The 26132-nt window shown below is 53.6% G+C and overlaps 7 protein-coding genes across 7 annotated transcripts; 4 read left to right on the top strand and 3 right to left on the bottom strand.

The window, feature by feature from the left end:
• Nucleotides 1–318: 318 nt before the first annotated feature.
• On the top strand, nucleotides 319–694 carry MRS44_012450 (uncharacterized protein; the record flags this gene model as incomplete). The annotated part of the gene is made up of 2 exons (XM_046281136.1): nucleotides 319–352; nucleotides 471–694. 2 exons carry the CDS (start codon nucleotides 319–321, stop codon nucleotides 692–694), a joined length of 258 nt encoding a protein of 85 aa, XP_046133100.1.
• A 387-nt stretch (nucleotides 695–1081) lies between these two features.
• On the bottom strand, nucleotides 1082–3022 carry MRS44_012451 (uncharacterized protein; the record flags this gene model as incomplete). The annotated part of the gene is made up of 3 exons (XM_046269484.2): nucleotides 1082–1900; nucleotides 1950–2629; nucleotides 2971–3022. The coding sequence occupies 3 exons, from the start codon at nucleotides 3020–3022 to the stop codon at nucleotides 1082–1084; spliced, it is 1551 nt and encodes a 516-aa protein (XP_046133099.2).
• A 1426-nt stretch (nucleotides 3023–4448) lies between these two features.
• MRS44_012452 (uncharacterized protein) lies at nucleotides 4449–5858 on the top strand (the record flags this gene model as incomplete). Its single annotated transcript, XM_046269482.2, has 2 exons — nucleotides 4449–4888; nucleotides 4943–5858. The coding sequence occupies 2 exons, from the start codon at nucleotides 4449–4451 to the stop codon at nucleotides 5856–5858; spliced, it is 1356 nt and encodes a 451-aa protein (XP_046133098.2).
• A 235-nt stretch (nucleotides 5859–6093) lies between these two features.
• On the bottom strand, nucleotides 6094–6836 carry MRS44_012453 (uncharacterized protein; the record flags this gene model as incomplete). Its single annotated transcript, XM_046269483.2, has 2 exons — nucleotides 6094–6506; nucleotides 6566–6836. The coding sequence occupies 2 exons, from the start codon at nucleotides 6834–6836 to the stop codon at nucleotides 6094–6096; spliced, it is 684 nt and encodes a 227-aa protein (XP_046133097.1).
• A 421-nt stretch (nucleotides 6837–7257) lies between these two features.
• On the top strand, nucleotides 7258–9168 carry MRS44_012454 (uncharacterized protein; the record flags this gene model as incomplete). Its single annotated transcript, XM_046276136.2, has 2 exons — nucleotides 7258–7354; nucleotides 7412–9168. The coding sequence occupies 2 exons, from the start codon at nucleotides 7258–7260 to the stop codon at nucleotides 9166–9168; spliced, it is 1854 nt and encodes a 617-aa protein (XP_046133096.1).
• A 647-nt stretch (nucleotides 9169–9815) lies between these two features.
• On the top strand, nucleotides 9816–10331 carry MRS44_012455 (uncharacterized protein; the record flags this gene model as incomplete). Its single annotated transcript, XM_046276135.2, has 1 exon — nucleotides 9816–10331. One exon carries the CDS (start codon nucleotides 9816–9818, stop codon nucleotides 10329–10331), a length of 516 nt encoding a protein of 171 aa, XP_046133095.1.
• An 89-nt stretch (nucleotides 10332–10420) lies between these two features.
• On the bottom strand, nucleotides 10421–25134 carry MRS44_012456 (uncharacterized protein; the record flags this gene model as incomplete). Its single annotated transcript, XM_065618801.1, has 10 exons — nucleotides 10421–10591; nucleotides 10654–11235; nucleotides 11292–12005; nucleotides 12055–12567; nucleotides 12615–12711; nucleotides 13371–14053; nucleotides 14105–18724; nucleotides 18771–24788; nucleotides 24838–24995; nucleotides 25080–25134. The coding sequence occupies 10 exons, from the start codon at nucleotides 25132–25134 to the stop codon at nucleotides 10421–10423; spliced, it is 13611 nt and encodes a 4536-aa protein (XP_065474873.1).
• Nucleotides 25135–26132: the final 998 nt, after the last annotated feature.

A 26132-nucleotide genomic window follows, 5' to 3' on the forward strand; every position in this document is an offset into this window, starting at 1 on the left:
GAATCATTTAACAGCAAACCGTCTATTCAAAATATTATTAACATCCACCGAGAGGAAGTAGGTCTCAAAAACGTCCAAGAGTGCAGGGTAGGCAAAACTGAGCGGGACATTAACCTCACGTGACCCTAACCGTGACCAATCAACTCGGCTGCAATTGAGCTTGAGCCGACGCATCTTCAAGATCACGACCTCACCCTCTATCTCGGCAGAGCCGCAAACCGCCACGACCACACGCCCACGACCCCTCGTAGCCGGACGAGACCCCGAGAAACCCGTTCTACACCCCAAGTTCGACTACCCGACGGTCAATTGCCCATCATGGTGCACCGTATCGCCTTCTGGAGCACCTTCGGTACGTCCTGAACCTGCGTCAATATGCTCGATCGGACCGAGGAGCCAATGCTTCCTCGCTGCAACTAGAATTCGGAGGAGGGAAATGCAGAAGGATGTACAGCTAACCCGATTACAAGGCCTCGCCGTGCGCTTCTGGCAGGTCGGCATCGAGATGCGACCCTTCTTCAACAAGTCCTCCCTCTGGGCCTACCCCGTGTACGCCCTCGGCGGCGCCAGCTTCGGATACTGGCTCCAGGGCGTCGACGACCGGCAGACCGAGACGCTGAGCGAGCGCAAGGCCATCCTCCTCGAGAAGCGGGCGCGCAAGGCCCAGCGGGATGCGGAGCAGGCGGAGGCTTGATTTGGGAAACCGAAAAGGGAAAGAAAGGCAAAGATATGGACAAAGTGTTTGTCTAGAGAAGACGGACGATGAGAGGATTATCTGTATATTTGCGATACTGGGAAATAGAAGCGTCGAAATGGGACGTTGGGATTCAAGCACAAGATGGGACTCTGCGTGAGGTCATGATATGATGGAATTGAGCCCTGAATGCACTCAAATTGCTCATCGGGTTACAATCACCGGCTTTTGATATGAATACTGATTTGCAGCTTGTCATGCACATGAGTTGCACTCTTGCGGTTTTCTCTAGGTAATCATTGACTGCCACTTCAAACAAAGCAAAGACGCCGCTTCATCTAATACCAGGCTTCAATCCCATTTTGTTTTACTCGATTTGGAAAAGTCCTACAGCTCCTCTAGTTTTCTTAGAATGGCCGGCACAGAAGTCGCCGATGAATTGCCTAGCTCCGTCACCACCACCGAGATGTACTTGTCCCGGGTGGTGTCGAACAGCAGGCGGAAGCCCACGTCGGTGCACCGCTCAGGGTCGATCTCGTTGTAGGTGAGCGAGTCGATCGAGACACGCTCGGTGAAGTTGATGGTCTCGCATAGGGCGACGACGCGGACGCCTAGGTCTGTTGCGGCGGTTGCAATGTCGGCAGAACCTGCGCGGGCGTACATGGCACCGTTGCTGAAGATGGCCTCGGCGGCCAGGAGGACCTGAGTGGCCTCAGAGAGGTGAGTGCGCAGGGCGCCGAGGTCGGAGGAGTAGGCGACCTGGATGCCGGCAGCCGCGAGCCTCTTTGCGAGGTGAATACCGACACGCTCGTAGGGGTCGTCAACGAGGATGACGCGGAAGTCCTTCTTTCCAGTGAGACGGGCCCGAAGCAGGGTGCGCTCAACGAGGTTGTGTTGAGCGTAGGTGAGAATGACGTCTCCGTCGGCGATCATATCGGCGGCGGTCTTGACGATGACATAGTCGGCGAGGGCGATGCGCTCGCGGATGAAGTTGTCGATGGACTCGCAGAGGAGCTTCTTGGCGTCCAGGTCGGGCAGGTCAATGTCGACCTTGCTGATCTGGAGCTTGAGCCATCGGATGGCGTTGCCCATGGAGAAGCACATGGGGCGGCATGCTGTGAGATATTCGATCTGGGGGTTGAGGACGTGCGAGGTGAAGTGGCGCGAAAAGGTTGAGCCGTGGGGGGTTGTGTAAGACTCGATGACCTGGGGGCAGTTAGAATCTGGTCAGAAGTGTAGAGGCAGTGTGGCATACCTTCTGGAAGGCTAGTAGAGTCGCCTCGAGTCGAGTGATACTATCACTAATGGCAAAGGCGCTCATGTGCTCTCCGAGAACCAGCACCGCAGGGTTGACGTCCTTGTCGGCGTGCGTCATGTCTATCCGCCGCGCCATAGACAGATGGCTGAAGCAGTCTGGTATCGTGGGCTTCGTGTCCTTGACCACGGCCGCCGTCGTGGCTGGTCGCAGAGGGAGCTTAGCACCACTGCCGCCATGCTGCCCATCCTGCTTGGGCTTCCCTTTGCCGCCCTTGCCCTCAGAGGAGCCTGCCTGCGAATGTCCACCCTGAGGGGGACCTTGGGGAGCCTGCGAGGCCTTGGCCTGGGCTCTCCTGGCGGCCTTTTCCTCCTTGGCCTTCTTCTTGAGCTCGGCGTTGGTGAGCTTCTTCTCGCCGGGGGCGGCTGGCTGCTGGTCCTTGCCTTGGCCCTTGGCCTGCTCCTTCTTGTCCTTCTTGTCCGTCACCTGCGGCGCGGGGGCCGGCCCGCCAGCTTCAGTGGCCATGGGGGGTGCTGGAGAAGTTGCGACTGGTGGGTTGTGATGTCGAGGGAATGTGGTTGCTCGAGGCGGGGCAACTCGGTGCGGTAGAGATTCAGCGCCGTGCGCGTCGACGAGGGCAGTAGCAGGTCCCGATAACAGAGGTGTATGATCTCTTAAGACTGTATACAGTTAAGGATTCTGTAAAAAATTGGCCGTGAAAAGCAACCTCGCGGCGTCGTTGGGTGTGATTTATTGTGAAAGTCGTGAGAGTTGACGCTTTGAGTCACTCGAAAATAATGGTCCCCGGCCAGGATCGAATGGAGAAATGCCCCGCGCTAGCAGAGACGTGGGTGGCAGAGCCTCACCAGGAGCCAAAGCCCCATGTCACTTTGAATGGGAGACGACGAGAGATGGGTTTCTTTAAAAGATGGACTTTGAATCAGAGATGGTGGTGTTTACAGTTTAGATGAGCCTTCTCGTCACGTCACAAGCCATTGTTTGCTGCATCTCGCCGTTGGACCCGGTCGCACAGCTTCGTACCAGGCAGGCGAAGGCAGAACAATGGCATTCATCCTAGAGCGAAGAAGCGCTCTTGCTGGCGTGGATAGATAGACGAGGAAGGACGAGGTTATCAAAGCAAGACGTCGTATTGTCCGTGAGATGGAGAGCAGCGAGAGGTGAGGCCTGCGGAGTCGTGGGATGGGCTGGGTCCAAAGGGCATTTACTTGCGAGCCGATCAAGCAGCAACGCAAATCATTCGAAGACATCACATCTCCTCGACTGGACACAGCAACATCTCCACATCCACGATTCATTCCAACATCATGCTGCCTGTCACGACGCGACTCTCCCTCGTTCTCAAAAACCAACTTCCTTCTTCACGGCCATCCATCAAGGACAACACGTAATGAAAGAAAATTCTCCCACAGGGAAAGAAGAGCTCCAAAAATTCCCTCACCAGGCGAACCCAATGAGGAGCGGTCAGTGTATAGTTTTCAACTAGCAAAATTCCTCTCTCAGCTTATCGCTTCACGGAGAAGGAAAACGCCCTTGCACTTGGATAGGGAAGAAAGGAAAAAAAGAAGACTGAAATGGCGGGAGGGAAGGCCGCGTTATATAGAGAATCTGGGCGACCTGTGCACGGGCCACTTTGGCAGATTACCTAAGGCACCAAGGCAGGAACGCGAGTGAATTGATTGGGGGGCTGGGGCTCAGCCGCGGCCAGGCACCAGCGGAGCCCCACCTCCCCACTCCCAGCCTCCTCAACACAGATTGCCTTTTTACGAGCAGCAAAACTCTACGGAGCACGGCCGAAGAAGGTATACAGATGTTCTCTTGTTCTGTGATATAGGTACTTAGTATAGTTCATTGAGTTAAGGTACAACACTCCTGCGAATACGTCTATCAGATACAGTTACTCCTGACCATTCTTTCTAACTGCAATGCCCTTGAAAACTGGCTGGGAAGACGAAATCTCCATTGCTCGGAAATTCGATACCCACCAAACCCACTGCCAAACCCACACAGGCAGCCAGGCGAATTCCAGCCGCAACAGGCAGAAGCAGGCAGAGCGGCATGGGAAAGTCACGGGCCGGGCACGGGCACCACAGAGCAACTTTAACCGCAGGCAGGCACACGACAGTGAAGTGAGCCACTCACTGAGCCACCTTCCCTCGGAGAACGAACATGAGCGGGCTACCTTTCACAGCACGTCAGACACAGCTCTCTTGAGCATCAGAATTAATTCTCCCTTGCATGAAGTCCTAACATTTCATGATGGAAAAGTTTGCAGAGTCACAAAATGCTTCACATTTGCTTTTTCCACAATGAACCTAGTGAACCTGGCCGCTCTTTCTACTGGCTTGAGTCACGCCTAGCCGCAGGGAGTCGATCGCTGCGATACCGCTATCGCAGCTCGTGAACCTTAGTTACAGACCCCAGCCAAAAACCTCCGCTCTCGACCAGCAACACCAGGGACGAGATCGAGCATCAGGCGCCATGAAGAGGTTCACTCGTGCATACTCGTCGGCGACGACCACTCTTGGGGCGGCTCCCATTCCTGCCTCCAAGATCAAGTACATTCCCACCACGGGCACGTACCCCAAGGGCTTCATCGCCTCTGGTGTCTTTGTCGGCGTCAAGCCCGGCAACACCTCTAAGCCCGACCTCGCCATCATCTCCTCGGACCGTCCCTGCGCTGCTGCCGGTGTCTTCACAAAGAACAAGTTCCAGGCCGCACCTGTGACTTTTAGCCGCAAGCTTCTTCAGCAGAAGAAGAATGCTGGCCTTCGCAGCGTCGTCATTAACTCGGGCAATGCCAACGCCGTCACCGGCACCGGAGGCCTTGAGGATGCTACCAATATGGCCCGCACCACCGACCAGAGGGTTGGTGATGAGGACTCTACGCTCGTCATGAGCACTGGAGTCATTGGTCAGAGGTTTGTTTTCTCAATTGAGCCCAATGAGACATCAATGGGCTGACTCTATCCCAGGCTGCCTATTCAAAAGATTGTTGACCACATCCCTATGGCGTATCACAAGGCTGGTGACTCCCACAGCCACTGGCTGAACTGTGCAAAGGCTATCTGCACCACCGACACTTTCCCCAAGCTCATGTCCCGAACTTTCGAGCTGCCATCCTCACCGGGTGTCGAGTACCGCATCGCTGGTCTGACCAAGGGTGCGGGCATGATTGCCCCTAACATGGCCACCCTCCTCACTGTCCTGGCTACCGATGCTCCCATTGCTCCTGCTGTCATGCCCAATGTGCTTCGACACGCTGTGGACCGCTCATTCAACGCCATCACTATTGACGGTGACAGCTCTACCAATGACACGGTTGCTCTGCTGGCCAACGGTGCTGCCGGTGGCAAGGAGATTGCTTCTGAGCAGTCCCCTGACTTTGAGGCTTTCCAGGGTCTTCTGACCGAGTTCTCGGCCGACCTGGCCAAGTACATCGTTCGGGATGGTGAGGGTGCTACCAAGTTTGTCACCATTCGTGTCGTCGACAGTGCATCTGAGGAGGCGGCCCGCCAAGTTGCTCGCTCCATTGCCACTTCTCCCCTCGTGAAGACGGCTCTGTATGGCAAGGATGCCAACTGGGGTCGCATTTTGTGCGCCGCTGGTTATGCCTTGATCTCTCCTCCTGGCCAGCCTATTAACGATGTTCCCGAGATTGTCCCTGAGCGCACCAACGTCTCTTTCGTCCCCACTGACGGCTCAACCGAGCTGAAGCTCCTGGTGGATGGTGAGCCTGAGCAGGTCAACGAGGAGCGGGCGAGCGAGATTTTGGCGATGGAGGACCTTGAGATCCTTGTCCGACTGGGCACCGGTGACAAGTCGGCTGTGCACTGGACCTGTGATTTCAGCCACGACTATGTGACTATCAACGGTGACTACCGAACTTAGTTGATGGCGATGAGTTAAAAGATGGAAGAATTCGAATGAATAGACGATGATGTGCCACGAGTTACTGCCATCTGATTCACTTTTTTGCTATGCTTGAGGTGCCATTCATGGACCTCTGGGCAGTTGAAGCCATCGTGCATTATCCAATTTGACATTTCTTGGATCCTATAACACCCCATTGTCTAAATCTAACCAAACTGAACTCGTCCTGAACTCCTAAACCATTCCCATCTTTTTAAGCACTCAAGGTACCCTTAGTGCTGGGCACCTCGCCCTCCTTGCCCGGTATCCTGGTGATAGCAGCCTTGACAGCAAGAGCCAGAGCCTTGAAGGCACTCTCGGCACGGTGATGATCGTTATCACCGTGGAGGCAGTGGACATGCAACGTGATACGGGCACCCTGGGCGAAACTCTGCATGCAGTGGGGGACCATCTCAGTGCTGAGCTGGCCGAGGAACTCGCGCTTCAGGCCAAGGTCGACGACGCTGTAGGGACGGTTGGAGAGGTCGACGACGGCGCGGGAGAGGGCTTCGTCGAGAGGAGCGTAGGCATAGCCGAAGCGGGCAAGACCGGTAGGAGTACCGAGGGCCTGGGCAAAGGCGTAACCAAGGGCAATGCAGACATCCTCGGCGGTGTGGTGGTCATCAACTACAGAGACAAAGTCAATCAGTCATCTGGCCGGTGGCGGAGATGGTTTATCAACGTACTGTGAAGATCACCCTTGCAGTTTATGGCCAGACTCCAGCCAGAGTGCTTGGCCAGGGCGTGGAGCATGTGGTCGAGGAAGCCAATTCCAGTGTTGATGGCAATCTTTTGCGACTTGCTGGCCTGGGAGGCATGACTGTCACCATCGTCGAGAAGACGGGAGTCGGTGTCCGGGGGAAAGCTGCCGCCATCCAGGTTGAGGGCGAGCTGGATCTTGGTCTCGTTGGTATCGCGGGCGAGAGCGGCCCAACGGGTAGGCTGAGGGGAGGCCATCTTGAAAGTCAATTGGAGGTGAATGAGGGAGATGTTGACGGTAGGTACGTAGTAGATGGATGTAAAAGTCGAGGGCTCCTGTATCGGCGAGTGCCAAATTGACGGCCCCTGATACGTCCCCCGCCACTTGCCCGATCTTTTTTTTTCTGGTTCGCAGCGAGGGGTTGTCGCTGTTGCCACTGGAAGCTACCCCGCTACGGTCAAGACAAGCCCGCTGTGGCTTAGTGGGTTCAGCCTGGAGACCCTTAACGCGCTTAGCTGGCGCGTGTCGACGGTGTGGTTGTTGACTTTTGGTGGGATGTCTGTGTTGACGACGTTCCCAAAACAAACGACGATCAAACGAACCGCAACCCACGACGTTTGTCCGCAAAGACTAGCGCATCTATCGACTGCTCAATGATATCGAGGAACTAAACCAGGGATGGAAAAGTTTCTGAGGGAGTGGCGGCAGGATGCCCTCAACAAGGCGCAATACGAGTCGGCCATCTTTATCGGCGACAAGCTGCTTGCATTGACCAGTCTGTCGACTCCGGCTCTTGTTGATGAACGATACTGACGACGCTCTTGTCTTATAGACGACGACACTGACGCCTTTTGGCTCGCACAAGTTCACTTTGCGACAGGCAACTACACACGCGCCCAGGCATTCCTCTCCAGCCAGGACCTCATCTCCCGAAACCCATCATGTCGATACCTCGCCGGCCACTGCCTCATCAAGCAGTCCCGCTTCGACGAAGCCCTCGCCGTCCTGGGCGACCGTAACCCGACACACCTCATCTCCAACAGCGCCAGCAACAAGCGCAAGACGCAGCCTCGCCAAGGGCGACGCCGTGACGACGCCGCGGACGAGGAGGCTGCGAACCGGCGGTATGAGGCCGCCATGTGCTTTCTGCGTGGCATCTGCTATGCCAAGCAGAATGCATTTGACCGTGCCAAGGAGTGCTACAAGGACGCCGTCCGTATAGATGTGCAGTGCTTCGAGGCGTTTCAGCAGCTCATGGGCAACTCGCTGTTGTCACCCGACGAGGAGTGGCAGTTCCTCGAGAGCCTAGACTTTGACTCGATCCATGTCTCAGGGGATGTGTCGTCGTCACAGGAGGCTGCTGATTTTACAAAGATGCTGTATACTACACGTCTGTCCAAGTACCGGAACCCTGCGGCCTTCGAGACGGCTTACGACTCCCTCTCGACGCATTATCACCTGGCATCGAACCCTGACCTACAGCTTGCACGGGCAGACCTCCTCTACACACAATGCCGCTACCGCGATGCGTTGACCATCACGAATTCGATTCTACAGGAGGACAAGTACAACTTTAGCGTGTATCCGGTGCATCTCGCCTGTCTGTTTGAGCTCAGGGAGAAGAATCTGCTGTTCCTCATCTCGCACAACCTGGCCGATAACCACCCCGAGGAGCCATGTTCGTGGCTCGCAGTCGGCATCTACTACTTTTCCATCGACAAGATTCCTGAGGCACGACGGTATTTTAGCAAAGCCAGCATGATGGATGCTCATTTTGGGCCTGCGTGGATCGGCTTCGCGCATACGTTTGCGGCAGAAGGCGAGCACGACCAGGCGATATCGGCCTACTCTACGGCGGCGAGATTGTTCATGGGCACTCATCTACCTCAGGTGTTTTTGGGAATGCAGAATCACGCCCTCAACAATATGACGCTGGCTGAGGAGTTTCTGAAGACGGCGTACGGACTGTGCAAGACAGATCCACTACTACTGAATGAGATGGGTGTTGTCAAATACCACCAGGACAAACCGAAGGAGGCGGCGCAGTACTTCTCCGCGGCGCTTAAGATCGCTGAGGATATCGACAGTGAGCCCTCGGCGTGGTTAGCAGCACGGACAAACTTGGGACACGCATTCCGACGATTACGACATTTTAACCGAGCGCTGATCGAGTTTGACGAAGTGTTGAGACAGGGAGGAAAGGATGCGGCTATCTTTAGTGCCAAGGGTCTCATCCTGATGGAGCAGAACAAGCCAGAGGAGGCGGTCGTGGTGCTGCATGAGGCGCTGGCAATAAGCCCTCAGGACAGCATCGCGACGGAACTACTCAACAAGGCACTCGAAGAGACGGCACTCCTTGATGGAGCTGCAGAGTCTGAAGCGGAGGACCTGGCCGAGTTTGAGCACGCACTTGGACAACGCAAGATGGAAGCGTCCGTTAAAGTCAATGGGCGGAGAGGCGGCGGAAGGGGTATGATGGACAAAGGCAAGGGGAGGGTAAGGAGATCAAGGCGAATGACAGTGTTGGAGGATGAAGAAGATGAGGTCGCAAAGGGAGACAGTATGATGGACATGAGTGACGACGAGTAACAAAGCCATGGAGAGAATGATCAAGGCCTGGGTTTGTCATTGGGATAGGATAGGGGTTGGGGAAGGCATTCATGGGATTGATGCAGCATTCACGTCAAAAAAGGTACATGAAGAAGGCATGGATAATTGTAAATACAGTAGAACCGACAATTGAGCGGAACAACCATGATGATCAAGCACGGAGGAAATCACTAATCAGCCACGCACTCGGTGATGCCAGTCCTTGGTGTTTTGGACGGAAGCCCCACAAATCCTGCCTCGCACTCGCGTCCCGAACCCCACTTGCCGTGGAAGCTCGGGTCGTCGGGTGGGGTAGCCCGGCGTGTTAATCTGTCCGGGGCCAATCGGGGCCTGCTTATTAAACCCCGTGAAGCATCGCTCGGTCTTGGGAAGGTGCCCGAGGGGTGGGTTGTATTACCGGGGGAAGGTAGGGCTGAGTGAGAGAGGGAGGGTGAGGGTGGCTTGAGGATATGACGCGGTTTGGGGGATGAGGTTATAAGGAAGGAAGTGGCCTGTTTCTTTTGATGCTTTGAACAACATCTTATCAGAGGTACACAGGCAATCACATCACGTTATAAACCATCAAACATCACACTCTACACCTGGGATAGCATCTCACCACTTGAACAAAACATCTACCGCTCATCATGTCGCGCTACTTTCCTCACACTCCCTACGCGGAGGATCAGCCTCTATCCCACACTATCCTCACATCGCACGTAATCGCGCGAACCATCACACTAAGCAACATCATCGCGGCTGGCATCACAACAACAAGACAGCTCATCCCCGCGCTCCGGCCCAAGGCGACAGCGCTGGCCTTCACCCCGCGGCTGATCCAGTCCGCGTCGACGGGCACGGTGATAGCACTGGGTCTCGGGGCACTCATGACGTTGGGCCGTATGCACGGTCGGGAGGAGATTGAGTGGCAGGATCGTAGTTGGAGGCTTATGGAGAATAAGGGACAGCTGGAGACGGATGACTGGACTGTTGTAGGTGCCGGTGTAGGTGCTGCGCTTGGTGCGAGAGCGGCAGAGGGTTTGGGATGGAGAGGCGCTGTTGGAGGCTTGGGCCTGGGAACTGTGGGAGGTATGCTTGGGTATATGGCGTGGAGATATGGAGTGAATGGGGGCAAGTTTCCCAAGGATAAGGATGAGCTATGAGAGATTGTGTTGGGAGATCCAGAATGATCATGACTCTTATTTGTAGTATACCCCTAATGCCACTCCTATCTAGTTTATATGTCGAGGAATTACAACTTGGCTCGTACTCCGCTCTGTCTGTTGACAACATCTTCAATCTTCTGGAACTGGTAGAAAAAGTCTAGACTCTGCGGGTTCAACAATGTCCCACTTGGCTTGATGCTATGTCCCGAGATGATCTGCTTGACGGGCAACTCGACCTTTTTGCCGTTGACCGTGACCTATCATTATTAGTTACCAACTCAAGAAGAGAGATCAAGATACTTGCCGGAATCTCGGGCACTTCAAAGATGTACTTTGGAACATGTCTCTTTGTCAACTCCTTGGCGATCCTCTCTCGGATCTTCTTGTCCAGCTCAGCATCAAACTTGACGCCTTCTCTCATGAGCAAGAACAAGACCACACTCTCGTCATGATCCTCTGGTCTTCTCTGTCCTACACAGAGACTTTCGGCAACCTCTTTCGCGAACCCTCCCTCGAGAACAGCGTAGATATCTGCGCTACCGAACCTGATGCCACTGGGATTCAGTACGCCATCTGACCTGCCGAGAATGTGAATATGCCCCGTCACGGGATGCACAGCTGCAAAATCACCCTGTGACCAAACGTCTGGGAAGCGAGAGAAGTAGGCCGACGTGTACTTCTCACCGGGAGCCGGGTTTGTGTCGTTCCAGAGGAAGAGAGGAATGTTGGGGAAGGCCCCGGTACCAACTAGATCGCCGGGTTCTCCGTCTGCGACAGCGGTGATGGGCTTGCTGGGATCCGGGGAGGATGGATAGATGGCCATGGGAGTACCGAGGCATCGTCCTGGACAGCCGCCGGCGTAGATGGGCGTCAGAGGATTCTCTATGACGAAACAGGCTGCCTGTAAGAGTAGAGATGTTAGTTATCAGCAAAGTTGAAGAATGCAGAGAAACTCACAATGTCAGTCCCCCCTGAAAAGTTGGCCAGCTTGACGCTTTTCGGAAACGCCCCGTCATAGAACCACTCAAAGACTTGCTCCTTCAGCACCATCCCCGTGCTTCCAACCCATTTTAAGCTGCTCAAGTCTGTTTCCTTCTGGGGCACTATGCCGGCTTTCATAAGCTCGCCTAGCCACCTGGGGCTGATTCCGAGATGCGTGACGCGCTGCTCTTTCACCACACGGAGCAGAATCGATCGATCTGGTACGAATGGTGAGCCGTCGTAGAATACGGTGCGTCCTCCAAAGGCGAGTCTTGCCACGCTGGCAAGGTACATAATCCAGCCAGTTGTGGTGTACTGTAATCCAACATCTTCGGGAGTGACTTCTCGGTGGAGGACAGCCTCTTTGCCAACAGAGATAAGAAGGGGTCCAACACCATGGACAATGGCCTTGGGCGTTCCTGTAGTTCCAGACGAGTAGTAGATGACCATGGGATCCTGGAAGCCGACTCTTTCAATTGGGGGAGGTGGTGTTGATGCAGAGGAGAGGAACCTCTCAAGACGTTCAGTCTGAAGAATCTTTGACGTGTCGTTGGGGACGTCGAAGCGTTGGACAACAACGATGCTCTCAAATGAAGGACACTGCTTCATCCCTTCAACCATGCCGGAGATCTTGTCTCGCAGATCAATGACTTTGCCGTTATACAAGGCCCCATCGTCGAAGAAGACAAACTGCGAATATGTTAGCTCGTGGTATTGCTTCATCAGGATGCCCACTCACCTTGGGATCGATCTGCACCGTCCTCTGTAGCAGTCCTCCAACACCCATATCGGTCGAGCTGCTACTAAACACGCACCCAAGCCACGTCGTAGCCAGAAAGATAACCGCCGTCTCGATAGAGTGAGCACCAACCATGACGATACGGTCTCCCCTCTTCACACCTCTCTGCCTCATAGCACTCGCCGTGGCGGCAACTCTCTTCCGCAGCTCTCCCCAGGTGACATTATTGATAGAAGAGTTACCCTCGCGCACCTCGGTGATGGCGATAGTGTCATCTTCCTTGTGGAGAGTCGAGTGATCTCCCGGAGCACCGCCTTGAGGACGTGTCCAGAGGAGGTTCTCTGCAAAGTTGAGGCGAATACCAGGAAACCAAGCCGGTAACTTGGTAATGGGGATAGACTCATCGACAACATGAGAATAAGTCCCCTCATGGATCCAATTCTGGGACTCCCAGAGCTGGGCATAAAAGTCACTGCGTTTAGCACAGGACCACTCATACAGTTCGTCAAAGGTCTAAGTTGATGTTAGCAGAGGAACTATCGCCATTCACCTCAACACACCTTGAGATTGAGACCATGTAGTCTATTCGCCTCTTGCATAAACGCCCACATGGCGGTGCTCTTGGGATCGGGATGCTCCCAGACCTTTCTGGGCACTCTGTTAAGATCCATTGTGTAGACTCTTAGACAGTTGATGATCAAAAACAGTAAAAGACAAGAGACAAGATTGACGACCGAGACCTTGAGAAACAATGACAACTCACAGCCGGGCCCTTGTTATACAGCATAGGACTAGGCTCTCTTGTATGTCCCGAGGTAAACCTTGTCCGACTGCGGTCCACGGTGCGGGGTTCAAGCCATTCCCCAGACTTTCGCTTCATCATGAGTGTGTTACTCTGAATGGGGGTGTCTCACTTGCTGATCCTGTGGCGTCGTCATGCACCAGGAGCCGAGGCTTGTGGGCCTGTTTGTTTGTTTTGCTCTCAACGTCTTGTTATTGGTTTCTAGGGTGGACGAAGCTATCATCAACTTGTACAAAGTCTGCAACAGGCCTAACAAACAAAGGCTGATCAATTAATGACATTAAATGTCATGGTCTGATAATACAGTATACATCAAGAGAAAATAGTCTTGGCCGTTTCCTGGCCGTGTCTTTTCGTGGCCCATATCCGCCATCCGTAGCATACACTCACTTGCATACATCTTCCTTCTTCCTTGCACCTAAACGCCTTGCTCAAACACAAACTGCCAGCCCCAGAATCTCCTCCCTTCTTTCATCTCGCCTTCAATAAAAGTACGCCTGTCTCTGTCTCTCACAGATACGGCATCCACAACGCATCGCACTGTGCCAAGTTCATCGGATTGACAGCCTTGGCGATAGCGTCAATCACCGTCTGGTTCGCTGGCAGGTTTCCAACGGGGCTGTGAGCCAAGCTGATCGCCCTCTTGACGATCGAGTCGCTGTTGAGTTGCACAGAGTCTCGCAGTTGAGTCTCGGTGATCACTCCGTTTCTGTGGCTGCCTGTAAACCAGAACAGCATCTCATCACGCACCAGCAGTGTCAAGGCGTGCTCCAGTTCGTACTCGGGCTCCGTCAAGCACCGTGCGATCGCCATCAGCGAGCAGGCAAAGATGCCTTCCGTCGCCAGAGGTCCCATCAGTGTTTGAAGATTGGGCGTGAGTCGGAACGGCACCGGCTCTGGGTTATGGAAGAAGGGTTTGGATGCGCTCATATAGGACATCATCTCAGAACCCCAGACCTTACCCGTCGCCCTGGAAATGTTGATCTTCTGTGGGTATCGGTTGTGCATGTACATGATGTACGTGATAAACGTCAACGCCGCGAGCTGGTACGAGAACTGTCGTCGGAACAGCCAGAACTCTGCAAACTGCGGGAACACCTTCTGGAAGTACTCGAGCGCCACCGTCGACGGCACCCACTTCTCCTGGATAGCGTTAAACACCTCTAGGCGAGCTGTTGCTGCCTGCTCAGGCTTGTTCTGTTGCAAGTTAGCTTTCATTCTCGCTCGCTGTACTCTTGAGTAACTTACCGAGCTCTTGCTCTCTAGCGCACCCCGGAGCTTCTCCATAGTGAACAGCACGGGGTCGTCCTTCGACATGCCCATGTTGCGGCAGTGATCCTCGTACACTCCCTGTAGGGTCGTGTAGGATGTGTCCTCCTGCACAAGTCTTATGTGTGGCGCGAAGGGAACCATGATGGGGATCGTGAACTGCAGATCGCGTCGTCGGGACTCCTTCTTGCGACCCAGCGTCTGGTTGAGCGACCGGAAGAGCTGCAGAATACGCTCTTCTCGTCGGCAGTGACGGGCCGCAGGATGCTGAATAGCCCACTTGTGAATGCTTCCATCATGTCCACGCATCTTGATACGGCGATACGACGCGCTGATAGAACGAACGAGATCGACATTGGGCAGGAACCGCTCGATTCGGATGAAGTCCTGGTTCTTGTCCTTGTGCTGCAGATACTGTCCAGGAATCTCGACCTCGTCAAACTTCTGGTACCGGAACTCGCTCAGGTGAGGAGAGAAGTTCTCAAGCGAGGCACGCGGAACTCGGTGATCCAGCTTCTCCTCAAACTTGTTTCGCCAGCGTCGCAGCTTGTAGATGTACTCGTACATAGTGGGTTTGACGTCGACAAAGTCCGCCTCGAACGACTTCTTGATGTGACTAGGCAGAATTGTTTCCGCAAAGCGAGTGATATTGACCTCAGTTGCAGAGGGCAGCTTGACATTCTTGGCAAATGAAGGAGGCGTTCGACTGACGTAGGCGAGAGCATCGTTGAGCAACGCGACGATGAGTCTGTAGGCGTCTTCATCCGGAGGGCACTTAAAATTCTTTTGGATTTGATCCACCATAGTCTCCATCGAGAGCGCCAGAAGAGGGAATGCCGTCTTGAGCACCGACATGACCTCTTCAGTGTACTCCCACGGCGGCTTCTTCCCAGCCTGGCCCTGCTGGGGCTGAGGCTTTTGCTGCGCTTTTGAGGGATCTTGTCCGTTGGTTGCTGGCGCCGGAGTACCATTCGCGTTTCCATTGGCTTCGTTGGCCTCGGCCTTAACTGGAGTACCATCCGCTGCGTTCGCTGTGCTTGGCCGGGATGATGCAGATCCAGGCCGAGGAGGTTCCAGCTTTGTCAATGAAGGTGAGGCGCTCGCCTTTCCGGTAGACGCGACCGACTGCGCTCGCTGCCGTGCCGCTCTCTCCTTGGCCTCCTGGTTGCGCTTGATAACAAGCAGATCCTCGCGGTTCGTTCGAAGCTGGAAGTACAACGCTTGAGGATAGGACTTAGCAATCTTCAAGAGAAGCTGGAACACGCGAGGTGCCTCCTTGTGACCGAGGCCAGTGATGAGCTGCTGGATGAACGTGATCCAGTACCATACTGGAGTATCACCCTTGAAGTCGTCGAAGCCCATGGCAATCGTGCCCTTGGCGTCGTCCAAGCTCAGGAGCCAGAGGATTCTTGCCAGAAGCTTTCGAGACTTGGCATTCTTGTAGCTGCCGGCAGCCTGCAGGTACGACGTAAGCGCCTGTCGGGCTGCGTTAAGGTCGGTGGGATCCTCCTTGAACTTGCGATCGTTGAAGTAGCCCCACTCAGCCCAAGCCTTGGCTGCGCCGATATCGAAGTACAAAGCTGTGCCGTATGCGGAGTCCGCCTCCTCCTTCTGCTTAAGCTTCTCCAAGAACATGCCCTTCAGTGTGTAGAACTCGGCCTTCTGTTGTGGACTGAAGTAGTTGAGGTTCGTATTGTTAATAACATCCAGTCCACTCGTCAACTCGTCGGGGTTCTCGTAGTGACACTTGGCCTGCTCTCGCAACTTAAGGAAAGCTTCCTGAATCTCAATGTTGGGCAGCGTGTAGATGCGGCTAAGCTGACTGATGCAGACTTCTGGCAGGCTATGTTTGCGTGCAACATGGGCGAAGCGGTTGATGATCCAGGCAGTCTCATGGTAGCCGCGGTAGGCAAACGAGGACGCTCCACCCGCATTCTGCTGACCCTGTTGAGGGAGCAGCTGCAGGTATGTTTGGTTGATGAGGCTGAAGATGTGTTGTCTCCACGTTACTAGATCTTGCCAAGCCGTGATATCATCCCACACGTTGGGGAGTCGATCACGCCAAGCACCGAGAAGCAGCTTGAGCTCGCCAGACTTGACATCCAGGTTCGTCTGGTTGGTATTGGCAAGGCTTTGGCAGATGACGCTAGCGTCATGTAGCTCGACCAGTTGTTGGAAGTTCTGGAGAAGTGGGATATGGGCGTTTGTCAGTCGCACAGGCAGCTGATGCCACTTACGGATCGATAGCTGAATAGCCTCGTCACAAACACGAGAAAAGTCGCCCTGTGTTTCCTGCTGGTTGTGGTACTTGAGGAGAGACATGAACGCCTGGAAGAAGGCTCGGCGAGGGGTTGGAGCGTCCATGACACCCTTGATGATGTTGTCCAGAGCCTCTCTGTGTTGCTCTTCCTGCCACATGTCTGTGTTTCGCCAGGCACATTCGAGGAGAAGATCCTGGAAATTCTCATGCTTGGCAAAGTCTTGGAGAATCTCCCACTGTTGTAGCTTCTGCGCGCAGAGAACCCAGTGATCCTCCCAGAGCATGTACTCAGCTTGCGAGAATGGAATGACGCCGGTTCTGGCCTTGATCTGTGCATTCTCGTATAGCTTTTGGGCCTTATCCCACATGCCATTCTGCTCATAAGACAGTGCTGCATTGGTCTCAACAAACTGGCAGCGTCGTCGCCAGGTGCCATAGAACAGATCGTCCTCTTGAAGGGAAGCGTAAAGCTCGACAAGCGCATCGAGGTTGCTCTCGCGGACCGTGGTAGATTCAACTTGCGGCTTGATGGCGGCATTCTCAAGCTGCACCAGAGCCGTGTACCACGCGTCGTAGGTCTTAGCTTCAAACTTGAGCACGTGGGGAGGAATCTTGCACTCGGGCCAGGTCTTGGCAGCGCCGTCAAGGAGTGACTGAACGACGTTGGGGCGCTTGTCGATCTGGCGGCTGTGGTAATCCTTAGTGAGCAAAGCCACGATGCCACGCTCAAGGTCAACTCTCTCATCCTTGGCAGTGGCGGACCAGTAGATGGGGAAGAGAGTCACCCATAAGCTGTGAGCGAGCTGTGGGTCGACATGCTGGAGTTGCATCAAAGGCTCGATGACATCTCGAACCTTGACATCACCGATTTCCGACATGAAGCGTCGATGAGTGGCCATGAAAGCCTCAAACTTGTCATCAATCATGACTGTCGGCTCCCTGGCCTCCATCTCCTTGGTGCAGATGGTGAGAAGACGAGAAATGGGCAGAGTTTTGAAGTCACCTTGGTCCAGTTGGATGTTGGCGTTCATCTCCACAGCGCCAAGCAGCAATTGAGTAGCTTGTGCGAGCCAATACGAGTCAGCAAGGGTCTCCCAATTCTGCGATGTCAGGACATAAGAGAGGCGTGCACTGGCAGACTTGGACAAACTCTTGTCGAAGATGGCCATGAAGCGATTGCGCATCTCGACATCAGTCGCCCTGGTACCAATGAGGAACGCGTGCTCCATCCGCACCGTGAGCTCTGTACGAGTGATCTTGGGGTCCTCGTAGATGCGGATGACGAGATCCAAGAACTGGGACAACATTGTAGGATCCTGTCGGTGCTCGAACGAAAGCATCTTATGCAGAACAGCCGTCTTCTCCTTAAGAGTCGGCCATGTTCCTTCGGACCTGAACACCCACCCTTCGACCATGTTGAGAATTTCTTTGCACAGCTCGATATGCATCGACTTCTCCACCAAGGTTGCAAGAACGCTAAGGAAGGGTCGACGGTTGTCCCCAAGCACCTCCATTCGCAGGGCCACAACCTGGATCTCCTTGATCATGAGCTTGGTCTGGATGTCGAGGTCGTAGGCCGACATCTCGCCAGTGGGTGTGTTAGGGTCCTGGTTCCTGTTGTTGACTCCATTGGTTTGGTTCTGGATGGCGTTGTAGTGCTGGACATGTTCTCGTGCATGCTTTCCTTGAAGAGCCTTCATCAGAGACATGATGTGCTGGTCGATGACGGTCGGCTTTCGGTTGCCAAGAGACCATAGAAGGTTGACACCAGATGTGTAGTTGTTGCTGTTCATCGCCTCGGTAGCAAGCTGGGAGAGGTACGCGACGATCTCTGACGTTTGAGTTTCTGCCTCGCCATCAGCATCGGCGTCGTCCATGGGCGTATCATCAGGGACAGAATCCAGGATGCGCTTGATGATTGACCGGAGCTCGCGATCATCATCCAACTTCTTGTCAGAAAAGTGCAAGCAGTCCTGGATCTCAGGGTTCTCTGACTTGAGGCACTTCTCCAAAATCTTCTGGACGGTTGGCATATTCTTCTGGATCCAATCATCTGACTTGGAGTTGAGAACAATGCGAACCACTTGAAGCGTGTTGATGATGTTTGTCAGGAACTTTTCGTCATACTTCTCCTTGTCGGATGGATCAGCATTGAGGATTGTCTGCGTCTTGTCGCTGGCCAAAATGACCTGAGTGACATTGGGGAACAAGTCGAGGTCAAGGTCACCCCAATACTGAGGCTGCACCAAGTTGTGAAGCAGCGTCATGGCCTTCTTGCAGAGGTCCGTCAAGGCTAGTGGAACGGGGGATGGAAGACGCGGTTTGATCTCGAGGTTTGGCTGAAGGAAGTTCATAGCGTTCGTTCAGCTGAGCGATGAATTCGACGAGATACTTGATCATCTTCAAGCGGTAGGGGGGAGGAATCTGGTACTCAACTCGCTCCGCATGGCGAGCCATGGGTGAAGATGTATTCGGTTGCTCAGTCTCGAACTTTCTCTTCTTCGCGTTCGGCGATTCAGAGAGAGATCTTGTCTGAAGCAGCGGAGACTTCTTTCCTTCAACCCGCCATTCCTCCCAAGTCCAGACCAGCCACATCATATTGAGACAGAGTCGTTTGCTCTCGTGGGATGCGTTCTGGGGAGTTGCGAGCTTGCGCAACGATGAGATCATCGGAACAATGTACTTATCACGGGCAGCGTAAAAGAGCTCGGGGTGTTTAACAAGGAAGTGGAAGATGCTTGTCATCTGTTGAGCATTCTGTCCTTCGTCTGCGAGAACCCGACGAGGTGCAACAGCCCAGAAAGCGTTTCGCTCGCTTGGGCCAGTTCCACATCGCTTGGGCAACACAGGTGCAATCAGCTCCAGTGCTTGTGTCACCAGTGCGCGTCCCTCATTCTGGTTGGCCTTGAGGAGTGAAAGGTAGACCTGTGTGACAATCTTGGGGGGCGTCTCGTAGTGAGCAATGAAGTACCCAATGACGACGTACGCGGCGTGCTTGTTGATCACATCGTCAAGTCGGATGAATGTCCAGCCAAACTTGATAATGTCCTTTCGCGCTTCTTGAAGCGTAGTGTGATAGTACTTGACCAACATCGCTGAGAGCTGCAACACCTCGTAGCGGGTAAAGTCGATGCCAGGCTGGGCCTGATCATCCATGGTCATTTCTGGATGAACCTTCCAGATCTTGCTGCTGACAGACTCGATAACAGTTCTGTCCATGAGTCTGGGGCTCTTGTTCTGATCTAGTTGGTTCCAGCGACGCTTCACATCCATGGCCACGATTGGGTTGACAATGTAGTGCAGCAGGAAGTGCTTCATCTTGTTTGATGCCGATTTGCCTGCGTAAACCTCTAGGCAGCGAAGGATGGTCGTTTTCCAAAAGTCGATGGCATCACTGCAGATTAGCTTCTCGTAGATGAACGAGAAGAGTTCCTGACTGCTGCGAAGCTGATCAGAAGTCACAGACTCAACCAGACTAAAGAGAGCGTCCAGGTCCTTGGGGGCCCTTTCAAGTGATTTGACAAGAATTGTCATAAGCTGCTCTGCTGCTTGGAACGCGGGCAAGCGAAGGTGAGCGGGAAGGGTGTGCTGACGAAGGTTTGTTTCCAGCTCCTTGCCAATGTTCTTCAGCCAGTCCAGATTCTCCTTCTTGTCCATCCACTTCTCAGAGCTGGGGAAATGGCTGATAGACTCAAAGATGTGAATGGTGTTGACCATAGCGATGAACTTGGCCTCGTTGTTCTGGTTCATGATCTCATTGCAGCGGTTCATCAATCCCTCCACGTTCTCAACTGCCACTTCTCGCAGGGCATTGCTGTCGGCATGGCGAAGAACCTGAGCCAGGAATCGGCCATACTTGAGGTCGTCAAGCTTTCCGAGAAGATATGCCCAGATTTCCTTGGGATACCGGTTGAGATACCTGTACATGGGCAGGCGGAATGGACTTTGCTGAGTTCTGCGAAGTTTGTCTTCCAAGCCGAGGAAGCAGTCGATCAAGCGCTCCTTGAATCCCTCAGCAAGTGCTGGCAGTAGATGAAAGATGTTCAAAATGGCGGTGATGACCTTCATCTGGGGATGTTGGTCGAAGAAAGTGAACGAAATCTGCTGCAGTGCGCTTGGTTCGACGATAGAATCGATCTGGTCAAGCAGACGGGCTCCAATCTCAACCTTGAAGTAGCTTGTGAGCAACTTCAGTAGTCTGGACAAGTTGTCCAGTCCAGAGACACTGAGGCGTTTGGGGTCCGAAAGGCTCTGAAGAACGGGACGCAGCCCTCCCTGCAACAGCTCCTTCGGCAGGCGCCTGTCAACAGAGAGAACCGATCTCAAGGCATCGTTTGCCGCTTGCAGGGTTGGCTTCGACTCGGAGTACAAGCATTTGAAAAACACGCCAAGAATCTTAGTCTTGGTCGGGCTATTCGAAAACTCCTCAAAAGTCATTGCAGTCGTCAAGAGCTTGATGCACGAGACGCGAAGGTTGACGATGTTCTCGTGTGTGCGGAACTCAGCGGGTTTGTTGGCCAGAGACTCGTCACTTGCATCAGCCAGAGCCAAAGACTCCATCAAGAGACGGTTCAAGTTCTCGTCGAACGTCACCCAGTCGTTCTTCAGGCTCATGTGATAGTCCATGGCGTTAATATAGCCGATTTGGATTGCAAAAGGCAAGGCGCGCAGAGGCTTTGCGTAGATTGGCTGGAGGAACCTGTCCTTGTAAGGCTCGAGAAGTTCCCAGACTTCACATTTGGCCGCCTTTGCGATCAGTTCCAGGGATCGCTTAGCAGTTTCGCGAACATGCTTGTTCATGTGGGAAAGCTCGTTGTTAAACTGCAGGCAGATCTGAGCAAGCCGGGGTTGCTTGACCTGAGGATTGGGTGGCTGGCCCTGTGGTGGCACAATGGGGAGAGCATCTTCTTTGGTGATGTCCTTTGTGATGCGCTGCAAAAGCACCTCGAGGCTTGTCTGAGCCAGGCACCGAGTCTTCTCAGGAAGATCCTGTGGCATGTCCTTGATCACATACGTGAGCGCCCGAATGAATTCACTCTGCTTAGAGGAAATCCAAGCATCGCCAAGGTCAAGCTCTGTCAGAAGAAAGTTGATTCCCAGGCTACCGCCAGCCTTGGTAAACCATTCCTCTTCATAGCAGCTGTGGCAGAAGGTGCTGCTGAGATGGCTGAAGAATGGGAGTTTGCCGACTTCGCTGTCTGATCCGAAGATGATGGCAGTGGACGTGTGCATCTCGCGGATGGCTCGTTGACCAGCCTCACGCACATCAGGGTGGTCTGAAGCGAGGGACTCAACAATGGCATCCGACAGATTCCGGGTGTCGATATGCAATGGACCTTCACCAGCATTGGGGTCGAAGGGGCTGAAATTCCGCTTCAGGTCCACAAGAGCCCGACCGACCTCGATGATCGCAAAGTGCTTGCAGACGTTGAGCAGGAAAGCACTTGCTTCCTCCTTGAATTCGGGAATCGACTCAGCAAACATGACTGCCTTCAAGAGCTGCTTGACAGTCAAGTCCTCACTCTCCTTCTTGGGAATAGACCGCTCGCGGTCCGAAATCTCAAAAGTGGCAGAGTTGATGTCGTATTTGCGAGCGACCAGATCCTCGGCCTGTAGACGCAATAGCCGTGGAAGATCGTCTGGAAGTTGGTCGAACCCGATGCGTAGCTTCAGTTGCGATTTGATCAAGTTGAGAGCCTGCTTCTTGTAGTATCCATCGTACTGTCGGTTCTGGTTGTTCTTGGTAGCCTTGGGAACTTCCATGAGTTTCTGGATAGCAAACTCGATGCCCATCTCAGCAGGGAAAGCTCTGTCCTTCTTGGAACCGAGAAGCCTCAGATCGAAGCTCGAAGGGTCGTCTGCGTACTCTCTGTAGGCAAGAGGAACAGCTCCAGTCATGAACTTGCGGTTTCTGCCGCCCAACTTTCCGAGGATTCTCATTGTTGTGTGAGCGTGGAAATGGCTGTAGGGGTGCGGCTTGAGATGGTCAAACAAGGCAGTCATGAGCTCATCGATCACAGGGGCCATGATAGGGTCGAGATAGTCAGCCGTAAGATTATCAACGCATAGCTCAAGAGTTCTCAAGCCTTGCCCAACAAGGTCTGTGCCAGCGCGCAACGCGACCACCAGCGGGCGCATCAAGAAGCTCAGATGAGGTAGCAGGTGGCTAAGGCGAGCCGGGACTGTAAGACAGAGCTCCACGTACAAGTCGCGCTCGGCCGGCTTCCTGGCTGCCATGAGCAGATTGTTGAGCACATCCAACAGCATCTCAAGGAGGGGAAGGATTTGCTTATAGAGCTGCTCGAACTTGCCACCGCCGATGCTACGGAACAATGAGCGCAACAAGAGGAAGTAGTTCATGGGCTCTTCGGCCTTTGTCGACAGCTCGATGGACTTGGTGACGATATTGACGACATGTGGCAAGAGAACCTGCTCGTTCTGGCTGGCAAACAGTGTCACCGCCATAAACGCCAACTTGAAGAGTCTCAACAAGATCGAAGACTTCTTAACGTCGGCAGAGCCCACTTGGTCAATCCTTTCCATGAGAAACTGCAGGAGCATCCCGCAGAAACTAGGACTGGTAGCTTCACTGGCAAGGAAGAACTGAGGGATATGCAGCAACGCTGTATGTTCAAAGATCATGTCGTAAAGACGGGGAATCTCCTGTTGAAACACTTCGTGGAATGTTGCAGGGTCAATAGCGTGGAAGACGGTAGCAAAGGTCTCGAGCAGGTCCTTCTCTTCCTTGCTACACGAGACCATGTAGAAGTTAGCCATATACTCCACAGGAGACATGTACTGAGACTCGGCTGCAGGCTTCTCGATCTCGTAATATCTGAAAACATAGGCACCCTCTCGGAAGAGCTTGATGATGACCTTGACCTCCTCAGCAGTGAAGCCATAAGAAACATCTTGCCAATGAGCAGGGGCATTCTGTGGGTCAATAGTAGACCCAACATTGCATGTTCTGAGCTGATAGAAGGTGTTCTTAAGACCTGTCATTAGGTTCCTGAAGAGAAACTTGTTGTCGACAACCGGATCAGCGCCTCGATCACGCGGGTTTGAGGTCTTGATGGGTACTGCGGCAAAGATGTCCGTCTCGTCCCAGTCGGGAGGGTTGTTCTTGTCAGCCAGGTATGTCTCAGGCGTGCCAGCCTTCATCTGCTCTCGGTAGAGTGCCGAGAGTTTCACCGCATTGGGATATTGTCGATTCATGGCGGCAAACTTGTCGGCAATGGCGTTGAGAATCATGATGAGGTAGTGTCGTGCATCAACCTTGTTCGGAAGCTTCGCAATGCATTCTGCCATGTTGAGGAGGAGCTTGGCGCTCATGGTTTGAAAGCTCGTGCCCGGAAAGTTGTCCTGGAGATTCCTGGTATAGACCTCCACAGTCTTCTGAATCTGCTCTGGCTTGAGGGAGTCTCGAACATGGTGAATAAGATCCGCAAGCATGCTGTACGCCAACGGACGCATAGTCTCGTGGACAGTAAGGCCGTCGCCGGTGAGTGTCCGTTCGTCCAACAGTTCGTCGATTTTGGGAATGAAGATCTTGCGAAAGTTGTAGTTGATGATATGGCGGATCGCGACAATCAGCTCCTTTCGTGTCCCAGACTTTTCCCTTGGGCAATCCTTCAGAAGTCGCAGCACAATGTCGGGCAAGCGGGGGAGGAAATCGTTCAGTTGCGAAGCATATTGGCGCAGCAGGTAAGCCAGGAAGCTCATAGTCTTGACCTGTGCCGTAATGAAATCTCCGAATGCTGCCCGGTTCTTGATCGCAGGGCTGACCCCAGTGTGAATCGTGCCCTTTGCGGCGGCATCCGCGTGGGCTTGTTGTTGAGCCGCTGCCTGCAGGCACAGCACGTTCTGGATGAGGGGAACAAACTTCCTAACATTCTGTGCCACTGTATTACGATAGACCTGGAATATCGACACGACGATGATGGGACATTCGGAGAGGACCTTGAAGGACTGCATGCCCTTCAGCAGAGGTCGGTTCTGCTGCTGGGGGTCGGCCCCGAGGTCGTTCACTGAAGCGACGGGCGAGCCGGGTCGTGGGGATTGGAAGTTCGTCTGCGAGCCGCCTGGGGTCGAGGGTGCGCCTGGTTGCGACGGCGCGTTGTGAGGAGCATTATCGAGTTGTTCGCGTACCACCTTCTCCATCTGTTCGAAGAGTTCCTGGATCAACGAGAGGAAGAGCTGGACTTTGCCTTGCAGCACCTTGTGCTGGTGCCGCATGATGTCCGATGTGATTTTCACACATAGCGTCGCATTTTCTTCATTATCTGTTCGTACAAGTTGCATCAACAAATCGACGGTTTCTTCGGCGAACGGCTCGAATGGCTCGGGGGGGCTAGGCTGGGTAGGTAATCGGTGGAGGACTTCGAGGATGCAATTTCGGAGTTTCTAGCTGCATGTTAGTAGCGACTCGATCGACAGATGTGCTCGAACCGACCTGCTCCGGTGAGTTGCTCTGGAAAGTACATGGTCCTCGAAGAATGCCCATAAAGATGGGCATCAATCGTTTCAAGAAGGGTGGGTATATGGGACCGGTGGTGTAGTGATCCAAGCTGTCACGCAGCGTTGTTGCAGCTTCGAGCTTAAGCCTGACATCTAGAGCACAAGGCAATCAGCAAAACCATGGTCACCGAGGGCATGCGACAGCGTGAGAGAGTGCAGCTTCGCAAGAGCTCGTACCTATGTCGGCAGCGCTCAGTCGCTTCACGACATCGTCAATAGTGGTGCCCGACATTGCTGCATTATCGGCGTCCACACGACGCGATGCGACCTTCCATGCGCAAGAGGGCGAGTTTGCTGGCTGCTGGCTGCTGGTGTCTGGGGTGTGAGCTTGGGAGCTCGTGGATCGCGAGGCTGTCGCGAAAGCTTGCGATGCGGCGCAAACACGGGTATCAATGAGGACAAAGGTCTAGAAAGAAAGGCTCGTGAGGTTTGCGTCCGTAATTCGATGATGTTTCGTGATTTTGGTGCGGGGTCCTTATTAAGAGGGTTGAAAGGTGAAGGTTAAGGTTGACACAGCCCGCAGAATGGTTGACTACGTGAGGTCGCCTTCGCGTTGAAAATTACAGGAAGGTCCAATGCTGGGGGGTGCAGTCACCAATTCCACATGCGCTAAGCCCGCGATAAAGTTCGGCCGGCATTAGCGTCAGCTTCTGGGGCCAATCACGGACAGATTGGCTGCCAAGGAACCCAGGGGAAGGTGAGAAGGAGACACCAGTACAAATGTACTAACGTATCGTGCACTGAGAAGGATACTAAAGGCATAGAGCTTGAGTAACAAACGATATGAGAAACCGGTATTTCTATAAAATAAATTTTAAATCACTTTTTAATTTTTTCTAATATTTTTGTAATTTTATTTACCAGAAAACGCCATGGTATTTAAGACGACTTAGATATGTCTGCCGTTCTGGTGTCCCGCTCATTTCGTGACCCACGTACAGGGGAGTTTACCCCGAGTTCGCCCTTTATCTTATCCTTATCTTATCTCCTTCCGCTCCTTGTTTGTCCTTCGCGTTGACTTCGATGACTGGCTCCCTGATTGACAATCCGAGAGCTGACCGGGAAACAGCCATGCCTTTGTCAAGTTTGTCGAGGTACCAACATAAAAACTTCATGAGCTCTTTGTACGATGAACAAGTAACAGCCTTGGCTTTATTCCTCTTTAAGCAATTTTTGCCATATAGCTAATACATAAATGGAAGTTTCCATGCAAGTGACTGTCCATGAGGT

This window comes from Fusarium solani (genome assembly GCF_023522795.1).
Source record: "Fusarium solani strain SB1 chromosome Unknown bctg00000008, whole genome shotgun sequence".
Lineage (NCBI taxonomy): Eukaryota > Fungi > Ascomycota > Sordariomycetes > Hypocreales > Nectriaceae > Fusarium > Fusarium solani.